This window comes from Peromyscus eremicus, chromosome 19 (genome assembly GCF_949786415.1).
Source record: "Peromyscus eremicus chromosome 19, PerEre_H2_v1, whole genome shotgun sequence".
NCBI classification, from domain to species: domain Eukaryota; kingdom Metazoa; phylum Chordata; class Mammalia; order Rodentia; family Cricetidae; genus Peromyscus; species Peromyscus eremicus.
The window spans coordinates 9960417-9973784 of NC_081435.1; the positions used below are offsets into that span (position 1 = coordinate 9960417).

General features: G+C 41.4%; 1 protein-coding gene across 2 annotated transcripts in view; it reads right to left on the reverse strand.

Annotated features, from left to right (window-relative positions):
- Nucleotides 1-11535: 11535 nt before the first annotated feature.
- Nucleotides 11536-13368, reverse strand: part of LOC131895612 (desmocollin-2) — a 37703-nt gene continuing 35870 nt past the window's right edge. The window contains exon 16 of one of the 2 annotated variants that reach the window (XM_059246108.1): nucleotides 11536-13305. In XM_059246108.1, the coding sequence (XP_059102091.1) occupies nucleotides 13108-13305 (198 nt within the window). In that variant the 3' untranslated portion in view covers nucleotides 11536-13107. The remainder of the gene's footprint in view (nucleotides 13306-13368) is intronic. The other variant, XM_059246109.1, reaches the window with a different exon arrangement.

Here is a 13368-nt window from a genome sequence, read left to right on the forward strand (position 1 = left end):
TACCCGAAGAGTAAGCTCAGCCAGCATTACCAGGAAGTGATTTTCAGGGCTTGAAGCTTTCCCCTGATTCACTAAAATCTGAGCAGCCTCAGATGTCAGGCGTTTAACCTGCCCCCAAGAAGGAGCTGAACCGCTGCATACAGAAGCAGCAGACCATGGTGGGTGGCAGGGATGGGGCTGATGATTTGGAGACCATCCATCAGGAAAGCCAGGGCATCTGAAGTTAGTTGTGGGCGCTCAGCTTCTTCATCAGAGGCAGTGCTTGGAGACATCATCAGCTGGGGTGGGCAGGGAGGGAGCTGTAAAGGTGGAAGTTTTCGCTTTCTTGTCGCTGCTGTAAGCTTTGGACGTGTCTGATCTGCAGCAGGCCAGCCATAGGGTCCAACCAACTGCTCTGGAACCCACAATGGAGGTCAGCATCCTGTGGAAATATACAAGCATACTCTCTTCCTGATGATAATAGTACATCTGATCCTTTCCAAAGACGAGTCAGGAGATCCTTCCATTTAACTAAAGGTTTGGGAATAATTTTTGTGGAAAAGTATCTGAGGAAGGAACTCATATTGTCCTCAGAGATATTCATATTGTTGATTATATACAGAGCATGATTAAGATTATTATGGGGTGATGAGTATTTAAAATTCCCATGTTGTAATTTAGATATATGAATTTTGAAGTTATGGTGAGCTCTCTCCATAATAGCTTGACCCTGGGGATTATAAAGGATGCCTGTGGAGTGGCAAATATTTTTTGAAAGCCTTGGAAGTGTACACAGGATCATTGTCCATTCTTAAAGCTCTAGGCATTCTTAGTATAGAAAAGCAATAAAACAAGTGTTGTATTACATCTTTAAAAGCCTCTCCAGAGCAGTCAGAAGCACAGATAACATGAGAATATGTATCCACACACACGTGAACAAAGGCTAGCCTTCCAAAGGAAGGGATATGAGTAACATTTGCTGTAAGTCACAAGGACATAAGTCTCATGGGTTCACTCTCCCAGGAAGAGAGTGTATGGCTGTGGGACAAGCAGGACAATGACACACAATGGCCCAGGCAGCTTCACGAGGAAGTTGAATTGGAAGCGGAGTGTTGCTGCATTCTGATGGTGCAGGGTGTGGTTCTTTTTAGCTGCTTCTGTGGAATAGGCTAAAATTCTTGTGAAAGAATCAGTCATACGATTTCTTTCACATAAAGGACCAGGAAGCATGGTGTGTGCTCTAACAAAGCCCACAAAAAAAGGGATAAATTCTGGATTGAATTAAAATCTGCAGTTTTGAGAACAAACTTAAAATAGTAGAAAAGCTAGAGGGTAGGTAATGGTGCCGTTTCTATATGGGGAAACAATCTGACCACTTATTGAGAGTCAGTGTACAAATTAAAAGTTTTGTCTGTAAGTCTTTCAAAGACAGTAATTACTGGTATTAACTCCACTCTCTGGGAGGTTTCCTGTGTAGGGAAGGATTCTTTATGGCCATCAATAATCAATGCAGCTAGACCTGAGGCTGAACCATCAGTAAAGACAAGGCTGCTGGAGGAAGAAATGGAGCTGATTTAGTTCTATAAGGAAATACAACAGGATGTTGCAATATGAATTTTTAACAAATAATGATCAGGCAATTGCTATGAAAAGTACCTGTATACCCTAATTGAGCAATTTGCCATTCTACAGACTCATAAGACAAAAGATTATGTTGCTCAGCTGTGTAAGGGATAACTACATTGTGGACATCTTGCCTAAACAATTCTTTACTCCTTTTTCTTCCTCTACCTGATAATGAGGCAACCAGATAGGTATAAGCAGTTACAATTTTTCTATGGGTTGCTGGCAAATGTAACCATTCTAGTGGTCCTTTCTGCTATAAACAGGCAGTAGGAGTATATTCAGTGGGTAGCAAAACAAGACTCCATTGGCTAGTATAATCTGTATGAAGAAGTCTGAGAATTTAAGTTTTTCTTCTTTAAGAGCCAAGGAAGTTTCAGCTTCTGTTGTTAACTTTTGTGGTGACCTAGGGTTAGGGTCACCTCAGAGAATATTGAATGAAGGTTTAAATTTAGTTGTGGGCATATCTAAATAGGAGCTAATCCAATTAACATCTCCAAGCAGTTTCTGAAAATCATTTAAGGTTTTTAAATGGTCCATCCATAATTAGAAAGGTTGTGGAGGAACAAAATCTGTGTGAATAACACGTCCCAAACAGGAAAAAGGAGGCTGAATTTGAATTTTTTCAGGGGCCACCTGAAGCCCATATAAAGTTAACTGTTGAACCAGGAATTGTAATGCCTTCTGTACATAAGCTCTCTCAGCACGAGAAATCAATATGTCATCCACATAATGAACAAGGTAAACATCAGAGTACTGTTTACGAACTTGCAAGAGGGCTACATCTACAAACTTCTGACATGAAGTCGGACTTGTCCTGCTCTCTTGAGGTAAAGTTTTCCATTGATATCTCTGATAAGGTCTCTGAAAATTAGGTGAAGGCAGGCTAAAGGCAAAGCGCTGACCATCTTGGGGATGCAATAGTATAGTAAAAAAACAGTCTTGTATGTCTAGAACAATTACATTATGGCCTTTAGGGATGGCAAATGGCGGTGGCCACCTGGGTTGTAAAGATCCCGTGGGCTTCATGAATTTCATTTAATTTTCTAAGATCTTGTGACTCTCTCCATTTGCCCAATTTTTTTTCTTAATAACAAATATTGGAGTGTTCCAAGGGCTGGTGGAAGGCTCAGTGTGACCCTTTTGAAGTTTCTCTTCCACGAGACAAGTAGATGCTTGAATCTTTTCATGGGTTAAAAACCACTGTTCCACCCAGATAGGAGCAATCAGACTTCCAAGTAATGGGATGGGCAGCTAAAGGAACAGTGGCCCCTGTGATAAATTTTGATATCTTAAACTGGATCTGTCATTTTTAATCTTTGGAATAATGTACTCTATTCTGCCCTGGGCTTGTTTACCCAAGCCCTTGCCAGGGTTAAATCCCATCTATAACATTTGTGCTGATACTAGTTCATTAGAAGAGATCAGCAGCACACCCATCTTTTGTAGCACATCTCTCCCCCATAGGGTGAGGTGTAGGGTGGAGATGACACACGGGCAGAAAGTTCCGTGACTTTTGTCATCAGACGAACGTAATATTTCTGAATTCCGGGCAACATTAGATGCCTGACCTATCCTCATAAGTGTGGAGGGAGTTATATAGATTTGTCAGTTTGCCAGCTAGTCCTTCCCAGAAATGCATCCACTCCAGTGTCTAACAAACCAGTTATCCTTTCTTCCTTGAACTTTAAGAGTTTTAGTTGGTCTTGAGTCCTTGACTTCCTGAACCCAGAATGCCAGGTCACTGGATCCAAACCCAGCAGCACCCCTCAGAGTTTTAGACTCGGACTGCCTGTAACCTGATACTGGAGCTGCAGCAGCTGTGCTATATGCTGACCTGAATGAATCTGAACTGTTTTTGTGGGGACTACACAATAATATTGATTTCTCTAGTAAAACCAGGACCAATTTCTCCTGGAACCACATTAATACCCTGTACGGAGGAGCTATGGCCTATAATCAAACCCATCATTTCCTTGGGGCGGGGGTGGTCATAGACCTCCATATTGAGGCAAATCATTGGAGAGGTGAGTCAGAGGTTAATACTACAGCGGTGGAGGAGCACAAGTCCAGCCCCATGCTTCTGGGAGCTGCTCTTTATAATTGTTGGATAATCCTCCATTGAGGAAGGGGTTGTTTGTCTGGGGTTGTTGAGTTGCCCCTATTATTCAGGGGGCCTGGAGTCAAGCCCCTCTGAAGCTTCCCTGGTTAGCCAGGGGTCCTGTGCTGACAGAAGGGGCATTAGCATCAGTCAGAGGACTGAGATTCTTATGGAAGCAGGACCAACAGTCCCTTTTCCAATGATAACCTTTTTGGCAATGGGGACATGGTGTAGAAGGCATTTTTCAGTTTGTGTTTTGACTTAAAGCTGAGGCATTTGAGCTTATATTGTTCCTTTTTTTTTTTTTTAAAGGGGACAGATTTCTGATATGTCCAGTTTTCCATATAAACAGCATTTCAGTGTCATAACTCCTTGATTAGGCATTTCTTTTTCTTGTTTAACAAAAAATTGAGTAGTTGTCTGTCCTTGTGATGCATCTGCTATGGCTACACCTTGAAGATAAGAGGGAGAAACCTCAGCACATGCTTTAATGTAATCAGAAATGCTCCCAGATTTCTTTATTGTCCTCAGTAGAGATTGACAAGTAGGAGAAGCATTTTCAAAAGCCAGTTGTTTCAGGATTATATCTCTTGCTTCAGGGCTAGGCACCACTCTCTCCACAGCCTGCGTTAGTCTAGCAATAAATTCTACAAATGGCTCCTTTGGTCTCTGTTGTACATTAGCAAGCCCCTTGATGTTAGCATCGGCTGTGGGCAAATGCCTCCAACTGCTAATGAAGCTGCCTCCAACGCTGCCTTTTTTTCTAGAGCTTTATCTCAAGCCATTCTCCAGCACCCATAATCATATCATATGTGAGTTCCTTTTTTCCTTTCTTTCTGTTAGATATTTTAGACAATACCTCATGAACCAATTCCTCATATTCAGCCTTCTGAATTGAATAAGTAAGTGCCTCTTGCTAAACAAGCTTTAGCCACCTGAAACCAATCATATGGGGTCATCCATTGGGAAGCTAAACTTTCCACAAGAGTAAGTGTGTATGGAAAAGTCGGCCCACAGGCAGATGTAGCCTCTTTTATTTCTTTGAGCGGTTTAAAGTGAAGGGGTTGCCATAGGGGGTCGTCATCCTCTTCTGCATTAGCCTTCATTATGGGGAGGCATCCCAGCGATTCACTTTGTAGCTGGTCTTGACAACAGTTGCAGCAAAACCATAGGTTCCTGTCACTTCTTTTTATGTTTTTCAGGGGCCCGTGTGGAGTGCATACCCAGGCGCTGCAGGGGAAGGCTTTAGGGGGTAGGGTGGTCTATTGCCTCCCCTCCCAAGCCATCTTGCTCCTCAAATGTTGATTTTTTTTCCTCATCAAATTTTTCAGAATTGGCCGGGCGGTGGTGGCGCACGCCTTTAATCCCAGCACTCGGGAGGCAGAGCCAGGTGGATCTCTGTGAGTTCGAGGCCAGACTGGGCTACCAAGTGAGTTCCAGGAGAGGCGCAAAGCTACACAGAGAAACCCTGTCTCGAAAAAACAAAAACAAAAACAAAAAAATTTCAGAATTGTCCTCTGAGTTGCTTTCTTTTGGGTCCCTTATTAAGAGACAAATGTTTTGTCTAGACTCTAAGTGAGGTGGCTGTAGGGAAGTTCCCTCGTGGAGACGGGCAGCGGGAGGGAGAAGAGGTGACTCTGGTCCTGGTTCATGAATTTTTCAACACAACGACTTCTTAGTTGTATTTCTCCAGGAGGTGATGCTTCAGTTTAAAAAAACAAAAAACCCACTAGCATGTTGGAATGTGTGACAGTAGAGATAGTCTCAGATGTAATTCTCATGTTGATAAATGGGTTTCAGTGTAAAGGGGACAAAGCATTTTAAGTCATCACAGCCAGTCTTGGTCAGGTACCTAACCATTATGAACTCCTTCTCTTATCCTTTCACCCATCAACACTTTCCAGCGGCTTAGAAGGCCGGCAAGATCCCTGTGTGTCACAGCTCGATGATGTGATTTACGTGATTAATGGAGATGGGAGTGGAGGTGACTGGAAGCCACCATACTCAGTCACACTGCTTAGAAGTCCTGCTCTGCCACCCACACCACACAACACAGAAGCAGGATGGGAATCCCAAACCCCAGTGTGTCTCTTTCCTGTGCTGAATGGCAAATGCAAATGTTTTGGTTTTGTTTATTTAATGTCCCTATATGAGGGAAGAATAGTGCATGCATTATGTCTGTCCAAAAACAGTCTATGCCAAGAGAAAGCAATGAGCAAATTGAACCTCTAATGTGTAATTTTTAATGTGTTGGCCCTTTTTGACTTAGACAATACAACTTGATCTCATTAAAATGTGCTGATAGCAAAATTATAAGGACATAAAAATGTGAACGCCATTCTGTTCTTCATGATTTTCTCCCATGGTAAGAAACACATATACACACATATGTACAAATCTACAAGTGAAAGCTATAGTACTGTGCTCTAGACATGCAGATGTCTTCCTTTTTGGAGGAGATGATATTTGAACCACAAATCATCAGAGTCCTGTTGTTTTTTTTTTTAAAGATTTATTTATTTACCACATATATAGTATGCCTGTACACCAGAAGAAGGCACCAGATCTCATTATAGATGGTTGTGAGCCATCATGTGGGTGCTGGGAATTGAATTCAGGACCTCTGGAAGAGCAGCCAGTGCTCTGAACTCCTGAGCCATCTCTCCAGCCCCAGAGTCCTGTTTTTACAAAGGAAGAAATGGACAGTGAGTGAGCCAAGTTTGAGCCTTCCATGAGCAAGATGGGTTTGTGGCATCGCTGTCCGCACATGATGAGCTTAACACCTCTGACCTGGGATAATTGCACAAACATACTTACACAGTAGAGATCATATAAAGTACAGAGATCAGTAGCTCAGTGTGAGTCTATGTCTCAGACCCACAGTAAGCTGGAGACACATGGGAGAAATGCTATGACCTTGTCTGCTCTCCAATGACAATTGGAAAAAGGGTTAGAGAAGGTGAGAGCCATACACTCACACTCTAGTTATTGACATGCTGTGAGGGCTTGAATGAGTAGGTATTAGTGAAAAGACTGTAGCTGAGGCCAGGGGTGCTGGAGAGAAAGCTCAGCAGCTGTTCAGTTTCCAGGACCAGAAAAGTGAAGTACACCTCCATCTGTAACTACAGTACCCTGGAATCTGAAGCCCTCCCGTGGTCTTCAAAGACACCTGCACTCACACATACTTCACCCTCCCACATACACTCCACATAATTAAAAATAATATATATATATATATATATATATGTCTGTCTGTGTATGTATATATGTATGTATTTCTTTAAGAATTGGAGAGAGAAGTATATACCCTCTCCGACTACAACACCTGCTTGCTTGTACTGTTTAGAGTTGTTTCACATGCGTTGAGTGTTTACCATATTCTAGGCATCATATGGGTTTTTACAGGCTTTAGCCCATACCCTTTCCATACCCTGCATGTCCTGACCTGCAGGAGGGGATGTGGGAGGGTTGAGGAGCTGATTCATCATGTCCTCTTTCATGGGGTGCAGTCCTTGTGTGCACATTATAAAAGGTCATGGATGACTGCACAAGGAAGTCATCAAATGCTTTCATGGATGAGATTGTTTTAAAAATTCTCAGAAAGTTTGACAATGCAAGCAACAAATAAGATGTGCTGGGCAGGAAACTGAGGAATCAAAGGTTCCTACTTTCAAGCCTATGTAACTGGAAGGACACAGTGGACATAAGAAGCTTGGGAAGACCTCATCTGATAGGGTAGCAAAATGCATTTCTCTTTTTTACAATGAAGAGTGTTAGAGTGTTATCAGGATAACTCACATCCTATAAGCTCCTAGACATCCACTCTTCTCTTAGGGCACTATTGCTTAAAGAGACTCCAAGGGCACAGGAGGAAAGAACATTTTACTCCAGAAGTCACAACAATGGCTGGACCAGACATTGGCTTGGGGCTAAAACTGTAGGTCGGTGGTATGCACTTGCCTTACATGTAAAAGGCTCCAAAGTCAAGCCCCCACAATGGAAAATAACACCAAAAGGAATTTTTATTTGGGGCCAAGAAAAGGGGGTAGAAACGGAGACTAATAAAGAAGGCTACAATCAGAGTCAGATTTTACATGAGAGGATCAGAACAAAGATTAAAAACTCAAATCTTGGAGTAACTGTCAAAACCAGGAAAGTAAAAAGGGGACTATTACTAGAGCAGGGGGTTGGGGAAGCAACAGAGGATAAGGAATAGCAGGGTAAAAGTGATCTGATCAGGGAAGTGGAGAAAAGGAGGGGGCTCTAATTAGGGCAGGGTGGGAGATACATACAGAAGGAGGAGGGAGGAGAGTAAAATAACAGTAAAGACATCTCAAAAAGTCCTAAGAAATCATACATTAACTATCTTCCTAAAAAAAGGTATTACATCTAGGTCTGAGTATAAATATACATACATAGCTTAAGTGAATTTTCTCACCTGGGTTAACAATGCTCCCTCCAAGAGCCAAAGACCATAGAGCAAAAACCCAACACCCAGGTACGAGAAGCCTGTTTGTGTTACTGGTTGAGGGCTGTCCAAGAGACTCCCAAAACTTTAGAGGCTATTGCTATTGTCCTTGGTTGTCCCCCAGAGGAAGACAGTAAGTCCCTATTGCTGAAGGCACCATGCACTTCAGAAATAGAGCCTGGAGGTCACTGACCTGACTCCTTGAGGACTAGCTTTCTTGGTACCGGAAGGGACCATGCAGGCTTACAAAGGAGGAAAGCAACCAACAGTCCTACCTACCCATGATTACCTATGAATCAGCAACCAGCATGGCATGATCACCCTAAGGATGCCGTAGTGGCACACATGCCTGAATGGCAACCAACAGCTCTCTCATTGAACTTAAGATCCACCAAACAGGAAGGACAATATGCCTGGTACTGGAAAGCTAGACAACTATCAAGAGCCATGGAAGTTACGGATCTTGGAGGAGAATGTAAAACCACCACTTTACTAAACCAGCAGAATACCTGTCAACAATCTAAACCCTTGTCCTCATACCCACAGATAAGCATAATCTTCACCCCTTATCAACAAAACTTCTCTTTGCAACAGAAAACCACAATCAAATCAAAAAACAGAGTTGTGGAGCCCAGCCCCAAGTGGATACATCTACAAAACAACTCCCTCACCTAAGGCTCAGGGAACATTACAAAAGAGGGGATAGGCAGATTATAAGAGTCAGAAGGTCGGTGAGTTAACTGTGAGGCTGTGTTTCCCGGTACTGTCAGAAGCCACGCCCATAAAGTCTCACCAGCATGACTGTCTAGACATGAGCTGAACAAGGACAACAGACGTAGTAAAGTGGATGGGGGACAGAGAAGGAGTCCAGGAGGCTTCAGACATACACAAAGAACTACAGCAACTAAGGAACGCTGAGCGTGAGAGAAAGTCTTCCCCCTGGAAGAGCATACCAAGTGGTCAGCCCTGCAAAAACACATACAAATAACATTATACAGTATGCAGACTGAGTAGGTTATATTTAGCAATAAGTATGTATATACAAATACATATATGCATCCAGTAACAAAGAAAAAAGAGGCCATGAATTTGAAAGAGAGCAAGAAGGGCTACATGGAAGAATTTGGTGGGAGGAAAGGGAAGGGGGAAATGATATAATTTATATTATAAATCAAAGAATATTCTTAAAAAGCTCACATCAAGATGAGAAATTTAAACAAGAAAACTACAGCAGTAGAAAATGGTTAGAGAGAAACCCCAAATAAAACTTCACTGAACCTCCCTGGTAGGCTGAGGCAGGAGGATCATGAGTTTGAGGCTAGCCTGGGCTATATAATGAGATCCTGTCTTAAAAAGAAAAAAAAAAAAGAAATAATTAAACTCACTGACAACAGAGCACCATTGGTTTTCTCCTTGGGAAGATGTGTCACATCCATTTCTCTGGGAAAAGTCCCTAAAATTTTGCCTCCTGATACAATGATGGCTAATTAAGAAGCTTCCCTTCCTTTTCAGTGGTCTCAAGACTTATCACTCTGATTCCTGGGCTATAAATGAGTAAAACAGAGCCTCTGTGACTTCAAGAGTGAGATGTAGAAACAAGTCTGAGCCATGAAGTCCCAAAGTCCATCCCAGGTAAGATGCTGGTTATGCTTCTGGGATAGATGGACAGGGGCAGGTGGCAGACAGCAACAGAATGGAGACTGCAGCTGTGATGACTCCCCCATGCATCTGCAGCATCAGCAACAGCTGTCCAGATGCACTTAGTGCAATTCTGCAACAAGTCTTCATGAATGGACTCATCCTTGCCCGAAGTCCTTCTGAGCTCTCTTCTCCCCTCTCAACATAAGGTAGGAAAGTAGGCCTAGAGAGTTTAAATGGCACCTCAAAGCCTGTGCCCAGTAAGGATAACAATGGGATTTTCAGGGAAACCACTCTGGAGCCTGTGTACTGTGGATTGCTGTGCTGACTAGAAAGAACCACGGACTTGCAGTAATCCATTGCTAATGTCTGGCAGGACAGGTGGGAGAGCAGCTGAGGAAGGGCCTTCCAGGTAAAGTTTTAATTCAGAGGGCTTCAGAATTATCAACCATATAAGAAGTGGATATTCTTCTGTCCATCTGCCTGAACCTGGAATGTCAACAGCATGACCAACTAGGCAGTCCTGTGCAGATGCTTCAATGTTTGCAGATGTGTTCTAAACAACTGCACATATGAGATTCAGTCATAATTGATCATTATGAAAATACACATTCTCAAATGGCAAATGTCTACTCAAAGCAGCCTCCATTGCCCCATTTTCTTAATTGATTACTATTGGTATAAAAGGGGCTCTCTCTCTCTCTCTCTCTCTCTCTCTCTCTCTCTCTCTATATATATATATATATATATATATATATATATATATATATATATATATGATATATTTAAAAGCATTTATTATTATTAGGGGTAAGTTTAGGTAGACCATTTTATATGACTTTTATTCTTAACCCTGTTCCCCTTTTTAAAAATTCATCTATGTTAGTCAAATAAACCCTTTCCTCCCCAAGTTGCTGTTGATCACAGTGCTTCAACATAGCAAGAGTAACCCCAACTAAGACACAACCACACACATTTTTCTTTTAATTCAAGTGTCTCTTAAATATACTAGGTAAGAATTCTAAAGTTATCTTCTATCTTAAGATGATAAAAATAAATAACAGAGTATGCAAATTAGCCAGTGCATCACAGGAATAATATCGAGTGTGTTGTGCTGTGGGATGGTCTGTATGCCAAATGTGTTGCTGATTGGTCAATAAATAAATCACTGATTTGCCAGTGGCCAGGCAGGAAGTATAGGCGGGACTAACAGAGAAGAGAATTGAGAGAACAGGAAGGTGGAAGGAGTCACTGCCAGCTGCCACCATGACAAGCCGCATGTGAAGATGCCGGTAAGCCACGAGCCATGTGGCAAGGTATAGATTTATAAAAATGGATTAATTTAAGCTGTAAGAACAGTTAGCAAGAAGCCTGCCATGGCCATACAGTTTGTAAGCAATATAAGTCTCTGTGTTTACTTGGTTGGGTCCGAGCGGCTGTGGGACTGGCGGGTGAGAGAGATTTGTTCTGACTGTGGGCCAGTCAGGAAAACTCTAGCTACAGTGTTGGTAACAGTGTACCAGTTATCTCTGTGGATCCAACAAATTCTATGATCTCAATAACAGCTGCTGGAAAATGGAAGCTGGTTCCCTGAGTTATAACCACTCACACCATATGAGACCCAAGAGTAACAGACCCACCTCGCTGCTTAAAGTAGCTTAGTTCCCTTTATCATCACCACTAGCACACAACCATTTTGTACATAATTTATTAAAAATAACTGAGAAATATTTTTGACTGAATAGTAATGACTCTACAGCAAACACAGTTGTATTCCAAATTTTTCCAAATGTTTGTTCTGAAAAATAATTGTTATAAGCCAGCCTGGTGAATTCAAGACAGACACACTGTGAACAATCACATGCATCCGAGTTGCACCTAGAATACCCGTGCATTTAGTGTAAGCACTGAGCTCACTGACTGCAGGGAGTGTGACTTCTGATCTAGAATTTGGTTGGCTATGAAGTTTACTCACGTATAAATTCTTAAAAATTTTTAAAGTATTTGGCCCATTTCTGTATTTGGTAAAAACTGTAATTATAAACTATTTTTTAAAATAATTTTACAATCATGTAATTGTGACTAGCTATATCATCTAAAAAATATGAAGTTGTTATCCCAGAGATCAGTTGAGATTCTTATGCTGCGACGCTTACTTCACACACCATCACTATTTCCCACTTCCAGTGTCCTTGAATTAAAGACAGAGATCGTAAATATGCTAGTCTAAACTAGGTAGCCACATCCTACTTCCTACCACATTATTGTTTCTGTTATATAGAATGTTGCTTCTAATAGATTATGGAAGAGTCCTAAAGTTTCCATGGAAAAATTAAAAGTTCTTCACTAAGGACAGAAATGAATCAATTACCAAAAATTTCAAAACAAAGTTACTATTACATTGACCTTAAGAAAACTGACAGTGCATATCTTACATACCATGGAAAGACTATTTTATGAGAAAAGACAACTTTTAAGAATATTTTGGATTCTTCAACCCAAGTACAAGTTTCAAAATCAGATAGGAGAGAGAAAGAGAAAAAGAAGTGGAGAGGGGATGGGGGCGTAGACCATTTGGTATTTCACAGAAAAAAACTTTTAAGAGTAACAAAAAATACAATTTAAAGAAGTTTTGAAATCTAAATTTAACTGACAAAGTCAGTACAAAGGAGATGTAGACTCAGTGTAGGGTTTTACCCAGAATAGAACCGAAAAGCAACCCCACTGGAATGGAACTGCACACACACTCAATGGCTGCCTGACAATCTACCTTGGCACTATGAAGCCAGGCCATGTTACAAGAATATCACAAATGTAAGACACAGTATATACAGTGTAGAATGTTTGGGAAAACAACAGTTTCCAAGCACCATACGAACAATCAATTAATCCATTGATTGGAGATAACCATTTCTACAGTCTCCAATTGGGTTATAGGTCAAGTAGTCCATAAGTAGACTCAGATCCATTAAATTTTATTGCACTATAAGTTGGCCGATGTCATTATGCCCAATGTAAACAATAATGCAAATTCCCTTAAAGTTTCCATCTATAGATGACACCTGGGTAAAAAAGAAGTAATTAAAACCCATGCAGAACAGTTTTCAAGTTCAAGTGTACTAATGTACAAAGTTTCTCTGTAAATGTGCGTTTCCATGAACATTCTGCAGACCAAGGCAGGTTGTGGGAGAAGCCCCAAATATAACATCTTTTTTTTTTTTAAAATCCTGGTTTATATTTAAAAGCAGTGAGGAAAAGGTATTAAGTCCATTAGTTTGGGTATCCTGTTCAAAGTTCTTCACCTCTTTGCACATACTTCTGCTAATGTCCTAAATTTGGGCTCCAAATGGTCCAAAAACTCAAGCCCATCTTCTTCCTGTTGGTCACTACAGCAACCCACAGAGCCAGCAGCGGAACCTCTTCCTTCATAGTTGTACGTGAGGACGTAGTCTTGAGCGAGCTGTTGGTTGTCATCCTCATGGCACAACTGCACCTTCTGTCGGGGAGAAAGCACAACACAGTTTATTTTTATTATTTTAAGCACCAAAACGTACTTACA